This window comes from Pseudophryne corroboree, chromosome 2 (assembly GCF_028390025.1).
Source record: "Pseudophryne corroboree isolate aPseCor3 chromosome 2, aPseCor3.hap2, whole genome shotgun sequence".
Taxonomy (NCBI): Eukaryota; Metazoa; Chordata; class Amphibia; order Anura; family Myobatrachidae; genus Pseudophryne; species Pseudophryne corroboree.
Genome location: NC_086445.1, coordinates 125,554,810 through 125,572,316, shown reverse-complemented (window position 1 = coordinate 125,572,316; position 17,507 = coordinate 125,554,810). Strand labels below are relative to the sequence as shown.

Here is a 17,507-nt window from a genome sequence, read left to right as displayed (position 1 = left end):
AAAGTTCTTACGTGAAATCTGCCGAATGGAATTGCTTCGTAGGAAGCCACCATTTTTACCAGGACCCTTGTGCAATGATGCACTGTTTTTAGGAGGTTCCTGACTTGCTCGGATAACTCCCTGGCTTTCTCTTCCGGGAGAAACACCTTTTTCTGGACTGTGTCCAGAATCATCCCTAGGCACAGCAGACGTGTCGTCGGGATCAGCTGCGATTTTGGAATATTTAGAATCCACCCGTGCTGATTGTAGCAGTATCCGAGATAGTGCTACTCCGACCTCCAACTGTTCCCTGGACTATGCCCCTATCAGGAGATCGTCCAAGTAAGGGATAATTTAGACGCCTTTTCTTCGAAGAAGAATCATCAATTCTGCCATTACCTTGGTAAAGACCCCGGGGTGCCGTGGACAATCCAAACGGCAGCGTCTGAAACTGATAGTGACAGTTCTGCACCACGAACCTGAGGTACCCTTAGTGAGAAGGGCAAATTTGGGACATAGAGGTAAGCATCCCTGATGTCCCGGGACACTATATAGTCCCCTTCTTCCTGGTTCGTTATCACTGCTCTGAGTGACTTCATCTTAATTTGAACCTTTGTAAGTGTTCAAAAAAAAATTTTTTAGAATAAGTCTCACCTAGCCTTCTGGCTTCAGTACCACAATATAGTGTGGAATAATACCCCTTTTCTGTAGTAGGAGGGGTAATTTAATTGTCACCTGCTGGGAATACAGCTTGTGAATTTTTTCCCATACTACCTCCTTGTCGGAGGGAGACTTGGTAAAGCAGACTTCAGGAGCCTGCGAAGGGGAAACGTCTCGACATTCCCATCTGTACCCCCGGGATACTACTTGTAGGATCCAGGGGTCCTGTACGGTCTCAGCGCCATGCTGAGAACTTGTCAGACGCGGTGAAACGCTTCTGTTCCTGGGAATAGGCTGCCTGCTGCAGTCTTCTTCCCTTTCCTCTATCCCTGGGCAGATATGATCTTATAGGGACGAGAGGACTGAGGCTGAAAAGACGGTGTCTTTTTCTGCAGATATGTGACTTAGGGTAAAAAACGGTGGATTTTCCAGCAGTTGCCGTGACCACCAGGTCCGAAGGACCGACCCCAAACAAGTCCTCTTCCTTTATACGGCCATACTGTGCCGTTTGGAATCTGCATCACCTGACCACTGTCGTGTCCATAACATCTTCTGGCAGTTATGGACATCGCGTTTATTCATGATGCCAGAGTGCAAATATCCCTCTGTGCATCTCGCATATATAGAAATGCTCTATAGTCAATAAAATACTGTCCCTGTCAAGGGTATCAATATTTTTAGTCAGGGAATCCGACCAAGCCACCCTAGCTCTGCACATCCAGGCTGAGGCGATCGCTGGCCGCAGTATAACACCAGTATGTGTGTATATACTTTTTATTATATTTTCCAGCCTTGTCAGCTGGTCCTTGAGGACGGCCCTATCTATAGACGGTACCGCCACTTGTTTTGATAAGCGTGTGAGCGCCTTATCCACCTTAAGGGGTGTTTCCCAACGCGCCCTAACTTCTGGCGGGAAAGGGTATACCGCCCATAATTTTCTATCGGGGGGAACCCACGCATCATCACACACTTTATTTAATTTATCTGATTCAGGAAAAACTATGGTAGTTTTTTCACATCCCACATAATACCCTCTTTTGTGGTACTTGTAGTATCAGAAATACGTAACACCTCCTTCATTGCCTTTAACGTGTGGCCCTAATAAGGAATACGTTTGTTTATTCACCGTCGACACTGGATTCAGTGTCCCTGTCTGTGTCTGTGTCGACCGACTAAAGTAAACGGGCGTTTTAAAACCCTTGACGGTGTTTTTGAGACGTCTGGACCGTACTAATTGTTTGTCGGCCGTCTCATGTCGTCAACCGACCTTGCAGCGTGTTGACATTATCACGTAATTTCCTAAATAAGCCATCCATTCCGGTGTCGACTCCCTAGAGAGTGACATCACCATTACAGGCAATTGCTCCGCCTCCTCACCAACATCGTCCTCCTACCTGTCGACACACACGTACCGACACACAGCACACACACAGGGAATGCTCTGATAGAGGACAGGACCCACTAGCCCTTTGGAGAGACAGAGGGAGAGTTTGCCAGCACACACCAAAAACGCTATAATTATATAGGGACAACCTTATATAAGTGTTTTCCCTTATAGCATCTTAATATATATATAAGCATATCGCCAAATTAGTGCCCCCCCTCTCTGTTTTAACCCTGTTTCTGTAGTGCAGTGCAGGGGAGAGCCTGGGAGCCTTCCCTCCAGCCTTTCTGTGAGGGAAAATGGCGCTGTGTGCTGAGGAGATAGGCCCCGCCCCTTTTTCGGCGGCCTCGTCTCCCGCTCTTAACGGATTCTGGCAGGGGTTAAATATCTCCATATAGCCTCCGGAGGCTATATGTGAGGTATTTTTAGCCAAAATAGGTATTCATTTGCCTCCCAGGGCGCCCCCCTCCCAGCGCCCTGCACCCTCAGTGACTGCCGTGTGAAGTGTGCTGAGAGGAAAATGGCGCACAGCTGCAGTGCTGTGCGCTACCTTTAGAAGACTGAGGAGTCTTCTGCCGCCGATTCTGGACCTCTTCTTACTTCAGCATCTGCAAGGGGGCCGGCGGCAAGGCTCCGGTGACCATCCAGGCTGTACCTGTGATAGTCCCTCTGGAGCTGATGTCCAGTAGCCAAGAAGCCAATCCATCCTACACGCAGGTGAGTTCACTTCTTCTCCCCTAAGTCCCTCGTTGCAGTGATCCTGTTGCCAGCAGGACTCACTGTAAAATAAAAAACCTAAGCTAAACTTTCCTAAGCAGCTCTTTAGGAGAGCCACCTAGATTGCACCCTTCTCGGCCGGGCACAAAAATCTAACTGGCTTGGAGGAGGGTCATAGGGGGAGGAGCCAGTGCACACCACCTGATCCTAAAGCTTTACTTTTTTGTGCCCTGTCTCCTGCGGAGCCGCTATTCCCCATGGTCCTTTCAGGAACCCCAGCATCCACTAGGACGATAGAGAAAATAAGGTGGTTGAATCCTTCAGGTGGGTAAAGGTACCCTGTATACAGGGTTGCAAGTAACTATCCAAAAAGATCGCAACCGGTTCGCACAGAGACCCCCGGGCAGAAATGATTGGTCTGCCCGGCGGTCTCTGCGCGTTCTTATGGACCTTGGGGATAATATAAAACAACGGGGACACCGGGTGATCGGTAATTAATTTCTGAAACACTTCGGCTGAAATGATTTCATCATCCCTAGCTTGTTTTAAAATGCCTTTCAATTCTGCCAGATATTCCGCTGAAGGGTCATGGAGAAGTCTAATGTATGTCTGTCCATCATTAAGTAATCTCTGGCACTCCTCTTTGTAGTCCGCTACTTCTTGGACCACGATAGCCCCTCCCTTGTCCGCGTTGCGGATCACGATGTCCTTTCTTTTGCTCAGTTTCTGTAGAGCCTCCCTTTCTTCCCGTTGTAGGTTATGTCGTCTTGTGGTTCGCGTCCTGCTACTTGTGTTCTCCAACATCCTGTGGAAAGTCCTGAGTGAGGCGTTGTGGGAAATCGGGTCAAAACGGGACTTGGGACCCAATTGTAGTATCCTGGCGGGCAAAGGGGCCTTTGGTTTGATTGGTGGCTGTTTGCTGTAATGTTCTCTCAATTTTAAAGTGCGGTGCAATTTAAAGGTGTTAATTTTCCAATTAAAGTCATCGCCATAATTTGTAGGTACATATGTAAGCCCCTTGCTGAGGACTTTTGTCTCCGCTGGAGAAAGTGTAGTATTAGACAAATTAAATATTAATGTTTCTTCCCCCTGGGCAATTTTGGTCGGGTTCTGTCTTTTGTTTTGTCCGCCCCGTCTAGTGCATTTCTGCTTCTTCCCCGTGCGGGGGCCCCAGCACGGGTGTTGGCCCCTAAAGGGGTCTCACATTGTGAGGATGAAGGAGAGGAATTGCGGGCCTCATCCGACTCGCTAGCCGAAGTGTTTTCAAACCGAACTGGTTGTTTCTCTCTTCGGAAGCGTTGGAACTTTCCCCCAAGGTGGGCTGTGGTTGTGGATCCCAACCAAGGGTATACCCGGTGGTGGGCATAATCTAGCTGCACTTTGACAAGCTTCTCCTTTTTAAACTTCAACAAGTTGTTTTTATATAGGTCCACTTGTTCACTGAGTTTGGTGAGCCAATTTGCTGACTGTTCAGATTCCAATAATTGCACATGTTCCTTTTCAAATGTGTCAATCTCTCCTCTGGTTTTGATGTGTTCCCTTGTTGATTCATCGATAACCAGCAGGATCAGATCCATGGAACATTTATTCAGTATGGAGATCCACTTTTTGCAAAATTCCATGCTGTATCTCCCGATTGTGGGCACATTGTGCACTCTGAATCCCCTGGGTAACTGTTTGGCTCTGTAATAATCAGATAAAGTGCGACTATGGAATAAGTAGTCTAATTCTCTTTTCTTTAAACGCAGCAGATTTTTAAACGCGTCCTCATTGGTAGTAGGCTGTGGTTCAGAGAAGATGGGATCTTTATGTAAAATATTCTCTGCCTCCAGGTCAGAGAAACTTAAAGTCTCATACGTGTCGCAGTGTAATAGAAAAGAAGTGAAGTCACCTTGGTCCATGGCAGGAGCCGTCATCTTTGCTGAAGCTTAAAGTGCAGTGCAGACAAACAGAAAAAAGTGCTTTGTGCAGACAAAGTGACACGTGCAGAAAAAGAATTCCTGAGGACTGGAAAAAGTCTGTATCCAATGAAAGTTGTCCTGTGCCTTGAGCTATGGACCCCTGGAATGAAGGGATCTATGAGCCGATACAGGGACAGATAGTGTATGTGGATTAGAAATGAAAATTTTCACCTATAGACATGATTTAGATATCCGAGAAATGGCTAGAAACCTAGTTCCCTTGTGTTTTTAATGTTTACTGTATGTTGATGTTGTTTTAGTTTTCTGTTTTTTTCACCATTGGATTGACTGGTGTTGTACACTGAAAATAACTTTTTTATCACGGCATTATGCACTTTAACTCTCTTGATTATCGGGGATTGCCAAGAGATATATCACTATAACTAATATTGAGGTATGTAAGCCGTGTCATAAGATTGAGTATTCACGGCGAGATGTACATATTGGTTACCATGGTGTTTTTGCAGATTGTTAGCTGGGTTGCTATGGACGCGCCTCCCGGCGCCGACGTGTCACTTCCGGCGGGACGCCGCTGACGTCACTCGAAGGCCCGGGACGGCGCGGCCAGCGACACCGGACAGAGAGGGATGCACTGGAGGAGGGGGTAAGTGGTATTTAAAGTCACTGTTGTGTGTTATGCATTTATCCTGACGAAGGGGGAAACCCCGAAACGTTGATCACTGCACCAATACAGCGTGTTGTTATTTTGCAAGACTCCGAGTGCCGCCTCTTCATTTCCAAGTGATATACTACATAGGGCAGTGTCCCTGACGGAGGGCACCTGAGCAAGCCAGCCCCATAGCAGGGGTTCGTGCCGAGTGCCGGAGCAAGATTGTTGGATATATATATATATATATATATATATATATATATATATATATATATATATATATATATATATATATAAATATATATATATATATATATATATATATATATATACACACACATACATACATATACATATATATACATATATACATATATATATACACACATACACAGATATATATATATATATACACACACACACAGTTATAGATAGATATATATATACACACACACACACACACACGTCTATATATCTATCTATATATATATATATATATCTATATCTATCTATCTATATCTATATATATATATATATATATATATATATATATATATAAAAAGTTAACAAAATGATTCTCAGTACTGAGGTGTGTTGGGCAGGCACCCCTATAATCTTGGTGCATCTGATGATTAGCATAGCAAGACTATATGCAATTCCAATGGAGAAATAGTTTGAGAATAATCAGATGGCAGACTGTGATGTAATCAGTCATAAATTCACACCTTAGGGCGATACTCAATTGTTAGCGCCGCTGGCAGCCAGTAGATGGTGCCCAAAGGAGCTTCTCAATTGTTCCTCCGATCGACTGCCGGCATTTCAGCTGCATTTATGCATACACCCTACGCATAGATATTACATTTACATAAGTAACCAACAGCCGCTAAATTACATCCCAAGCTATCCCTACCTGTTGCTGGGACTGACGTCAGAGAGGAGGCTAATCCGGTGGTTGAGGTAGTAGCAGCAGGCAGGGAGAACGGTGTAACAGAGCCAGCGGGTTTACTGAAATTCAAACTGAATCCAGGGGCTGGTGCAGAGGATGTAGTAGCTGCTGGAGTACAAAACAAGAAGAGGATTGTTCATTAGGCATAAAGTTTTACCAGAAGATAAACACAAACATGCCACCAGTGAAAGGTTTCTGGATAGAAATAGGTTTATACCGGCATCATTTACTAGCTAAAAGCCCAAAATACAGCAGAGAGAAAAAAGGGGAGCGAAGGGGGGGGGGGGGGTTGGGGGAGATATTGAAATATGACAAACAAATATGTGTTCTCATACACTACTGCCGCAGTTGTGCCAAACGTCCCTTCTCAGAACCAAAGTCTTTTTCTTGATTGCGCGTCTTAGTCGCTCAAATTAAACAAGTGGATGTGACAAGAGGATTTTGGTACTTACCGATAAATCCATTTCTCTGAATCATCTAGGGGACACTGGAGTCCTATACAGTAGGGGTGTGAAGCTTGCAACCGGAGGTGTGGCACAATCTAAAATTAGCATTGTCTGCACAGCCGGCTCCTCCCCCTTCACATCCCTCCTCCCTCAGTTTGGAAAATTTGACTGAGAGAATAGGACATGATACTGGAGCACCTGGTGAGGAACCGAACCATACAACATAGCAAACAGCATCCAAGAAACTCTTAACCGAAAAACCAACGCTGTTTGTACGAACTGTTTAAACAAGAACTTTTAACACAGCAGGCCGACAGCACCGAGGCGGGCGTCCAGTGTCCCCTAGAGGATTCAGAGAAATGGATTTATCGGTAAGTACCAAAATCCTCTTTTCTCTTTCATCCACTAGGGGACACTGGAGTCCTATACAGTAGGGGACATCCCAAAGTTATCCCCCAGGGAGGGAGTGCTGTCGGTGGTCTGCAAAACTAAACGTCCGAACTTAGAGTCACCGGACGCAAAGGTATCAAACTTGTAAAATTTTGCGAACGTGTGGGCTGAAGACCACGTCGCCGCCCTGCAAAATTGAGCAGTGGAAGCACCTCTGGCCGCCGCTCATGAGGCACCCACTGATCGGGTGGTATGAGCACCCGTCTGAACCGGAACCTGTTTGCCACAGAAAATATAAGCTTGCCGAATGGCAAGGCGAATCCATCTGGACAAAGACTGCTTAGATGCTGGCCAACCCTTCTTAGGCCCATCATAAAGAAAAAACAAATGGTCAGACTTTCTGAAGGACGACATAACTTGTACATTTACCCGTAAAGCTCGGACAACATCCAAGAACACGTCCCCATCTGCGAGACCCCGGAAAGATGGGACCACAAATGGCTGGTTTACGTGAAACCCCGAAACAACTTTAGGCAGGAAATACGCTCTTGTACGGAGTTCAGCCCTATCCTCATGAAAAGTTAAAAAGGGGCTCATACACAATAAGGCTCCCAACTCAGAAACCCGCCTGGCCGAAGCCAAGGCAAGCAATAACGTGACCTTCCAAGAGAGATATCACAGGTCTGTTCTTGCTAACGGCTCAAAAGTAGGAGATTTCAAAAATTCCAACACCAAATTTAAGTACCATGGTGCAATAGGAGGACGAAAAGAGGGCTGCATTCTCAGAACCCCCTGTAAAAAGGTTTGAACCTCTGGCAAGGACGCTTACCGCTGTTGAATAGGATAGAGAGAGCCAAAATTTGAACCTTCAAAGAGCCCAGCCACAGTTCTAAAACTAGACCGGTCTGAAGGAAGAGTAGAAGTCTGGATAAATGGAAGTTCGCCGAATTCCACTCACGTTCTTGACACCAGTCCATGTACCTCTTCCAAATCCTGTAGTAGTGCATGGCTGTGGCCGGCTTCCTAGCGGCAATCATCATAGGAATGGCCGTTCTTGGTATTCCTCTGTTCCTTAAGATCTGGGTTTCAATAGCCACGCCGTTAAACGCAGCCTGTTCAGGTCTGGGTGGTGGAACGGACCCCGAGACAGTAGGTCCTCTCTCTGAGATAACCGCCAAGGATCTTCCGCGAGTAACCTTCGTAGGTCTGAATACCAACTCCTGCGGGGCCAATCTGGTGCGATTAGAATCGCCCACACTCCCTCTTGTTTCATCCTTATCAGAACCCTGGGTATGAGGGGGAAGAGTGGAAAAATGTAAACCCTCCTGTAACACCAAGGCAATGTTAATGCGTCCACTCCTTCTGCTGCTGGATCTCTTGTCCTGGACATATATCTGGGCAGCTGATGGTTTTGCCGAGACACCATGAGGTCCACTTGAGGTAGGCCCCATCTCCTCACCACCATGTTGAAAATCTGTGGATGTAGGCACCACTCTCTCAGATGCATGTCCTGGCGACTGAGATAATCCGCTTCCCAGTTCTCCACACCTGGAATGAACACAGCCGAGAGGATGACGTTTCACCTTTCTTCCCACAACAAGATCTTTGTGGCTTCCTTTAACGCCATCCTGCTCTTTGGTCCTCCCTGACGGTTTATGTAAGCCGCCGTCGTGACATTGTCCGTCTGTATCTCTAATTGTTAACCCATGACTAGGTCTTTGGCTAAGAGAAGCGCATTGTAAACCGCTCTCAGTTCTAGAATGTTTATGGGTAGACTGCTCTCCTGTAACGTCCATCTGCCTTGAAACGGATGTTCCTCTAGGACGGCACCCCAACCTCTGAGACTGGCGTCCGTTGTCCGGATCCTCCAATCCCAAATGCCAAATCTCTTGCCTGCTGCGAGATTCTTGTACAACGACCACCAAATCAAGGAGGTTCGTATGCGCGGTAGAAGTCGGATTCTTCGATGTAGAAGCCAGTGTGAACCTGCTCCCTGACCAATGAGGGTCATCTGGAATGGTCAGGAATGAAGTCTGCCGTACTGGAGAGCTTCGAACGACGCCACCACCTTCCCTAGAAGTTGCCCACAGAGGTATAGAGAAACCGTCTGTGTCCGTAGTACCTGAGCCACTAACCTCTGTAGGTTCTGGTTCTTGTGCTCTGGTAGGAAGACTCTCAATTTTACCATGTCCAAGATGAGACCGAGGAACTGAATCTGTTGAGTCGGTATGAGATTGGATTTCTGAAAGTTCACAATCCACCCATGTCGAATGAGAAATTGGCGAGATGTCCGAGCATCCTTTATCAGCTGTTCCTGAGAGGAGGCCTTGATCAATAGATCATCTAGATAAGGTATTATCGTGACCCCCAACAGTCTCAATCCTGCAACCATTATCGCCATGATCTTCGTAAAGATTCTCGGGGCTGACGATAGACAGAATGGTAGGGCTCTGTACTGGTAGTGATCCTTCACCAGTGCAAACCTTAAGTAAGCTTGGTGAGGAGACCAAATCGGGACATGAAGGTATGCATCCTTTATGTCCATGGATACCATGAACTCGTCTCGTTCCAAACCTGCAATGACCGACTGAATTGATTTCATCTTGAATTTGTAGACCTATAGAAAATCGGTTTAAAGCTGTTAAATTGAGTATCGGTCTGACCGTCCCGTCCGGGTTTGGTACGACAAAAAGATTGGAATAGAACCCCGTTCCTCTTTGAGAGGCGGGAACTGGAGTAATGACTTCTGACTGTAGCAATTTTTGGATCGCTATCAGTAGGGCTTTTGCTTTCTGTGGGCACCGAGGAAACCCCGTTGGATTCTGTTGAAACCCGTTATTTGGCAAAGTCTCAGCCAGGGTGTCCCGAAACCTTTCAAAACCTGCGCCTATCATAGGACGCCCAAAGTGAGCTTGTCTTAGAGACCTGTTTCTGGACTATGTACTGAGAATGGTCTTTGTTTTCACGCGCCTGAACGCGAAAACCTCTTCTCTAGCATGAAAGGACCTAAATACTGGACCAGAGTCATTTCTGCCTATTTGCGTAGCTTTATGAAACGTGGTACGCAAAAAAGAGGATTTTTTCCGGTTTGTGAAATCCACTTGTCTAATTATAGACCCCTTAAAACGTCCCCTCCTTGGGAGACCTCCTCGTGCCTGTTATGCCCGAACCATTTTTCCAAAGCACAGACCTCATAGGTCTGTGCGATGCCCTTGCAGCTATAAAGATTTTCCGGTCTCTGAGCCACAGAATCCTTATTTCTGATATGGCTGACGTAGAGAAGTATGATGCAATTCTGGTAGCCTCCCTTTGCGGCCTGGCAATTGTACGTAGTCGACTCACCGATGTGCTCCGCTAGTCTAACTATTTACTCCTGCTGTATCTTTCTCTACAGCCTGAACAATACGACCAGACCATGCTATAATAGCCTTGGTGACCCAGGCATTAACAATAGTAGGTCTGTGTGTCGTAGCAGCTACAAAAAATAGATTCTTGTCTACCTTGCAATCGGACGCCTCCTTTAAAATAGTTATGTTTGGTATCGGCAAGATTGTCTTTCTACTTGACAGTCTAGCTAGGGAGGCAACCACCATCTGCGGAACCTCCCACCTATACATGTAGTGGGTAATCGGCCTCGAACTTCTTTGGAATTTTTGGAAGTACTTATCAGGCTGCTTCCAAGCTTCTCCCTTTGAACATGGAGGGACTGAGGAATTGGAAAATCCGCTCCTCGTGGTTCTTGACTGAAATAAAACAAAACCTTCCAGTTTCTTAAATTCTTCCTCATTGAGGTTAAGGACCTTTTACAACTTAATAAGAGAATCTAATCCCTTAACCTCAGAGTCCTCCTCTTACGGACTGGTGTTCAGTATCGCCTCTACTGCCTCACCTTCTTCATCATCAATTACAAGACCCCCTTCCTCTTCATGTAGGGTTGGGAGTGGTCTCTTTGCTGCCCAACACAGTCTTTTCTGCATGTGCGGGCAGAGTCATTCTACTGAAAGATTAGTCCATATTTTTGGTAAACCCTGCTGCCCATTCTAAATGTGCTTGCGGTATTCCGCCAACTTGATGCCGACTGACCACTACTCCCAGGTTGAGCGTCCATTCCTAAACATAAATCGCTCACCTCCTTGCCATTATTGCTTCTTTGTGGTCTTGGTTGGTGCTTTTGACCTGTTTAACATATACTTCATCAACAGTCAGCAGTGCTTTCACCCTATATAAGTAGGAAGAGAAAGACCGCAGGGATATAGCGAGCAAGTGAAACTGGTTTAGACACACAGCTGGAACTAAGCCTACATTATAGGAGAAAGAAAAAAAAATAAATATATATATATATATATATATATATATATATATATATATATATATATTTATTTATTTTTTTATTTTTTTTTATTTTTTTTTAAACCAGCCTGGTGTCCGCAATCCTCACAGCACCAACTGTTAGAACAGCTTGGCTTGACTGGATTATACTTCTGTTGCTCCTCTTCCTCAGGATATTTTTCAGTAGAATCCTTTGGAGGGAAAAGAAAACCACATAATTCTTTATACAAAGATTTAGCAGCAGCAGCAGAAGCAGCAAAGCCTTTCTGTAGGCAGCACCAGCCATATGTAAATTAATCTCAGGCTGTACTGAATTTAATACAATGTTTCAATCTGCTTGACAGTGATTGGTAGCTGAAGAATCTCCTTAGAGATTTTCTAACTACAGGTTGGCGCCTATTTCTAAAAGCCAAAATGGCCACAACTGAAAAAATTAAGACACATCTCTAAAAAATACTGTCTGTGCTCAGCCTGCAATACAGCCTTCCATGTAGTTGCCCCCTCATAGTGCTCACTCTCCTTACAGGCAGTGTCTGTACGGACTGTCCCTGTCTAATAGTGTCTATTTAAAAATGCTGCCTGTAAATCAACTCACTGTGCTGCTTAGGAGAGATGCCGACCCTTTCAATCAGGGTCCTTGTCTCTCCACTTCATGGAAACCTTTACCCCCCTTTTTAACAGGTTGGCTCGGCTCCAGCTACTCTTCTCTAATAAGGATATTCTTTTTCTCGGCACAGCCGTCTACTCACTGTTAGAAGAGAATCTTCAGATAAAGATACCGAACCCTTTCACTGGGATCATAGTCTCTATTCAGTCGGAATCCTTGTCTCCACTCCTGAACTTTGTCCCCCTTTTATTAGGGGGACACAGCCTTTTCATCTGGTAAAGCCTGCACCCCCTTTCATTTAGGTGGGATCGGGCATTTACCATCTTTTCTTTTGAAACCTGCACCCTCCCTTTAGTTAGGAAGGATTGGGTCAGTATAAAGGGAAAAAAAAAAAAAAATGTTCAAGGAGCAGGAGCTCCCTTTCTGTGCTTGTACATCTTAGCACAATTTTCCAAACTGAGGGAGGAGGGATGTGAAGGGGGAGGAGCCGGCTGTGCAGACAATGCTAATTTTAGATTGTGCCACACCTCCGGTTGCAAGCTTCACACCCCTACTGTATAGGACTCCAGTGTCCCCTAGTGGATGAAAGAGAAAACCTCTTAACAAGATTGCGCGGATTCATTTTATAGTACATCTGTGTGTGAATGAGGCTGAATCTGTATTTGAAGTACTTTGATGCAACAGCCGAAGTTATTATTCACACCAAGATTTGTTGTGCGACTGTACATATTTAAAACAGCCTGGGGTCTCTGTTGAGATCCAGTCTCTAGGTCGACCGGGTCTCTAGGTCGACAGTAACTAGGTTGTCAGGTCAAAAGGTCGACATGAGTTTTTCACAATTTGTTTCTTTTTTTGACCTTTTTCATACTTAATGATCCACGCGGACTACGATTGGTAATAGTTATCTGTACCAAGTGCAGTGGAGCGAGGTACCTTGCCCGAAGCATGGCGAACGAAATGAGCCATGCGAGGGGACAGGGTGCACTAATTGGGGTTCACGTTCACTGTACGAAGAAAACGGCACAAACGTTTTTTGTTTTTTCCAAGTCGACATTTTTGCCTGTCGACCTAGCGTACCACTCCCGTCTCTGGTACAGACTGAGTGGTGTTTCGCTGCATATGTAGTGCAAATAAGATGCAAACTTAAAGAAAAAATGTCTTACACTGCACATCGTACCGCATGGTGTATTGAGGCTTGGTATATGAGGACACATCTATATAGAACGTGATGCCAACAGTGTAACAGTAGGAACAGTAAGTTGTGTTCACTTCAATGTTCATGTACTATTCTATGTCTTCTCACTGTAAATTACTACCCAGAAGCCACAGAGACAACCTGCTTCAGACATTACTGCTGGAGTGAACTCCCATGGTCACACAGACATAAAGGAATGACAGGTAACTCTGGGTGCTGGGAGACAGATCGGGTACACACGTGTCAAGCATGAATACACATGCTCCGCTCTAGGGGTTATATTTACTAAAGTGCGAGTTTATAGAAGTGGAGATGTTGCCCATACCAACCAATCAGATATGTAGTAGCTAGACTATTATAGATGTACACACTGGAGAGACGGGCATTCGAACAAATACCCTTGAGCCTAGACTGAGTGTACACACTGGAACGATCGTGTTCTGTCCTCCATTAGTATAAACAAGGTCACTAGCAATATTGCTAGGTTTGATGCACATTATATATAGCGTACGTTGCTAGCGACCACAGGAGCTTGCAATCACACAAGCACACCGAGCGATGTAAGCGATTTGTCATTACGAAACGGCAAATTGGCCCTGACATTGCTCCAGTGTGTACTCCGCTTATCTCCTAGAAGGTACTAAATAAATAAAGTAAAATCTAATTGGTTGCCATGGGCAACATCGCCACCTCGCTAAACTTGCACTTTACATACTGCCAGAGGTCTTGCATGCGAGTAAGCCTTAATCTAAATTAAGTTTTTAAACAGAGACTTAAAAATAGTCACAGAAACATTCCTATTTGTATTGACCATCCTAGCCTTTTAGCTTGATCTGTAGTACAGCAACACTTGCACTATGGTTACATGTTTTATATACACACCTAAGTGAAACATGTTGGGTGGCTTCCCAAGCTGTTCTGTTATCTGCAGCTTATTATTCGGACACAAGGATGTTCTTTGGGTAGTATTCAAATTCTTCCGCCCCTTGATATCATTTCAGCTTGGGTAGTGAGTCGCCCTAACCCTTTACGCAGCTAAACCTGACTACTTTGGGCACTATAAGCGCGATAACAGGGATCACTTTAGAAAGGAGATTGGGTGAGATATATCATTTGAATACCACCCTTTACATCTCAAGACAGTGATGTGGTTTTGATACAAGCTTCATTATGTTTGAATACCTGAAAGAATACTATAGAGAGAAACTGCTATTTTAATGCAATGTATTTGTGTGCTTATGGCACTGCACCAGAAATGCTGTCCAACATCTCTTACAGACAATTCCAACATTGGAAAACAGAATGGTCAGGATGTGATGAGGATCTCTGGATCAGATAAGCATATAAACTATATGGATTCAAAGTTCATGATATTGGTGCATGTTAAAGTTTCATCCGTAGGGGCATATTCAGTCAAAGTCGAATCCTCTCCAACAGAGAGCATCTGACATTTCAGTATTCAGTAGCAGGCCGTTTCTGCCCGTTCCCCCTCCCATTCCGACCATTCATTTCCGCCCTGTTTTATGGCCAAAAATGAATGGTCGAAAATACATGGATGAGCAGAGATTCCACTCATCCATGTTTTTTTCGGCTTGTCGGAATTTCCGACAGGGCGGAAGAACTGCACTTCAATTGAATATTGAAGAGTCGGAAAGTACCGATTATCGGCGGAAAGTGCCGTCTTTCCGCCCTGTCAGAACTTCCGATCGGCATTGAATACTCCCCATAATATGCTATGAGCGCTCTGCCCTTTTTGTTTTTAGAGATTGCCAAGTTGATCTATGGCTGGAACGAATCAGTGGAGGCTGAGCAGCAAACAATGACTACTGAGCAAAAGAGTGAGATATACTGTATATTTTTGGGATGCTCTGTCGTTTCTGTGATCAGCCTTAGCTGCAGTAATGTGCAACTTTAGTTTTCTGTACAAATTTGTCAGTATCTCACAATGGGGCAGATGTATTACACCTGGACAAGGCATAAAGAAGTGATAAAGTGATCATAAGTGCAAGGTGATAACACACTGGCCAATCGGCTCGAAGCGGTCAATTTACATATTGGAGCAGATTGGCTGGTGCATTATCACCTTGCATTTATCACCGCTTAATCACTTCTTTATGCCTTCTCCAGGCTTAATACATCTGCCCCAATGTACGTGAAAAACCTTGGATAAAAACTAAAAAAAAACTAAAAAATAAGAATTTACTTACCGATAATTCTATTTCTCATAGTCCGTAGTGGATGCTGGGGACTCCGAAAGGACCAGGGGGATAGCGGCTCCGCAGGAGACTGGGCACAAAAGTAAAAGCTTTAAGACTACCTGGTGTGCACTGGCTCCTCCCCCTATGACCCTCCTCCAAGCCTCAGTTAGGATACTGTGCCCGGACGAGCGTACACAATAAGGAAGGATTTTGAATCCCGGGTAAGACTCATACCAGCCACACCAATCACACCGTACAACTTGTGATCTGAACCCAGTTAACAGCATGATAACAGAGGAGCCTCTGAAAAGATGGCTCACAACAATAATAACCCGATTTTTTTGTAACAATAACGATGTACAAGTATTGCAGACAATCCGCACTTGGGATGGGCGCCCAGCATCCACTACGGACTATGAGAAATAGAATTATCGGTAAGTAAATTCTTATTTTCTCTGACGTCCTAGTGGATGCTGGGGACTCCGAAAGGACCATGGGGATTATACCAAAGCTCCCAAACGGGCGGGAGAGTGCGGATGACTCTGCAGCACCGAATGAGAGAACTCCAGGTCCTCCTCAGCCAGGGTATCAAATTTGTAGAATTTAGCAAACGTGTTTGCCCCTGACCAAGTAGCTGCTCGGCAAAGTTGTAAAGCAGAGACTCCTCGGGCAGCCGCCCAAGATGAGCCCACTTTCCGTGTGGAATGGGCTTTTACAGATTTTGGCTGTGGCAGGCCTGCCACAGAATGTGCAAGATTTTCTGACTCCAGCCGTCCTGGAAACATATATTTTCAGGGCCCTGACTACGTCCAGCAACTTGGAATCCTCCAAGTCCCTAGTAGCCGCAGGCACCACAATAGGCTGGTTTAAGTGAAATGCTGAAACCACCTTAGGGAGAAATTGAGGACGAGTCCTCAATTCTGCCCTGTCCGTATGAAAAATTAGGTAAGGGCTTTTATAGGATAAAGCCGCTAATTCTGAGACACGCCTGGCTGAGGCCAGGGCTAACAGCATTACCACTTTCCATGTGAGATATTTTAAGTCCACAGTGGTGAGTGGTTCAAACCAATGTGATTTTAGGAACCCCAAAACTACATTGAGATCCCAAGGTGCCACTGGAGGCACAAAAGGAGGCTGTATATGCAGTACTCCCTTGACAAACGTCTGAACTTCAGGAACTGAAGCTAGTTCCTTTTGGAAGAATATTGACAGGGCCGAAATTTGAACCTTAATGGACCCTAATTTTAGGCCCATAGACAGTCCTGTTTGCAGGAAATGCAGGAAACGACCCAGTTGAAATTCCTCTGTAGGGGCCTTCCTGGCCTCACCCACGCAACATATTTACGCCAAATACGGTGATAATGTTGCACAGTTACATCCTTCCTGGCTTTGATCAGGGTAGGGATGACTTCATCCGGAATGCCTTTTTCCTTCAGGATCCGGTGTTCAACCGCCATGCCGTCAAACGCAGCAGCGGTAAGTCTTGGAACAGACATGGTCCCTGCTGGAGCAGGTCCTTTCTTAGAGGTAGAGGCCACGGGTCTTCCGTGAGCATCTCTTGAAGTTCCGGGTACCAAGTCCTTCTTGGCCAATCCGGAGCCACGAGTATAGTCCTTACTCCTCTCCTTCTTATGATTCTCAGTACCTTGGGTATGAGAGGCAGAGGAGGGAACACATACACTGACTGGTACACCCACGGTGTTACCAGAGCGTCCACAGCTATTGCCTGAGGGTCCCTTGACCTGGCGCAATATGTCCAGTTTTTTGTTGAGGCGGGACGCCATCATGTCCACCTTTGGTTTTTCCCAACGGTTCACAATCATGTGGAAGACTTCTGGGTGAAGTCCCCACTCCCCCGGGTGGAGATCGTGTCTGCTGAGGAAGTCTGCTTCCCAGTTGTCCACTCCCGGAATGAACACTGCTGACAGTGCTATCACATGATTTTCCGCCCAGCGAAGAATCCTTGCAACTTCCGTCATTGCCCTCCTGCTTCTTGTGCCGCCCTGTCTGTTTACGTGGGCGACTGCCGTGATGTTGTCCGACTGGATCAGCACCGGCTGACCCTGAAGCAGAGGCCTTGCCTGA

The 17,507-nt window shown here is 45.6% G+C and overlaps 1 protein-coding gene across 6 annotated transcripts in view; it reads right to left on the bottom strand.

Moving 5' to 3' along the window:
• NUP58 (nucleoporin 58) overlaps positions 1-17,507 on the bottom strand; it is a 223,210-nt gene that overhangs the window by 175,274 nt on the left and 30,429 nt on the right. For 5 of the 6 annotated variants that reach the window (XM_063951694.1, XM_063951690.1, XM_063951695.1 and 2 more), the window contains exon 3: positions 6,222-6,365. In XM_063951694.1, coding sequence (XP_063807764.1) covers positions 6,222-6,365 — 144 coding nt within the window. The remainder of the gene's footprint in view (positions 1-6,221; positions 6,366-17,507) is intronic. The other variant, XM_063951691.1, reaches the window with a different exon arrangement.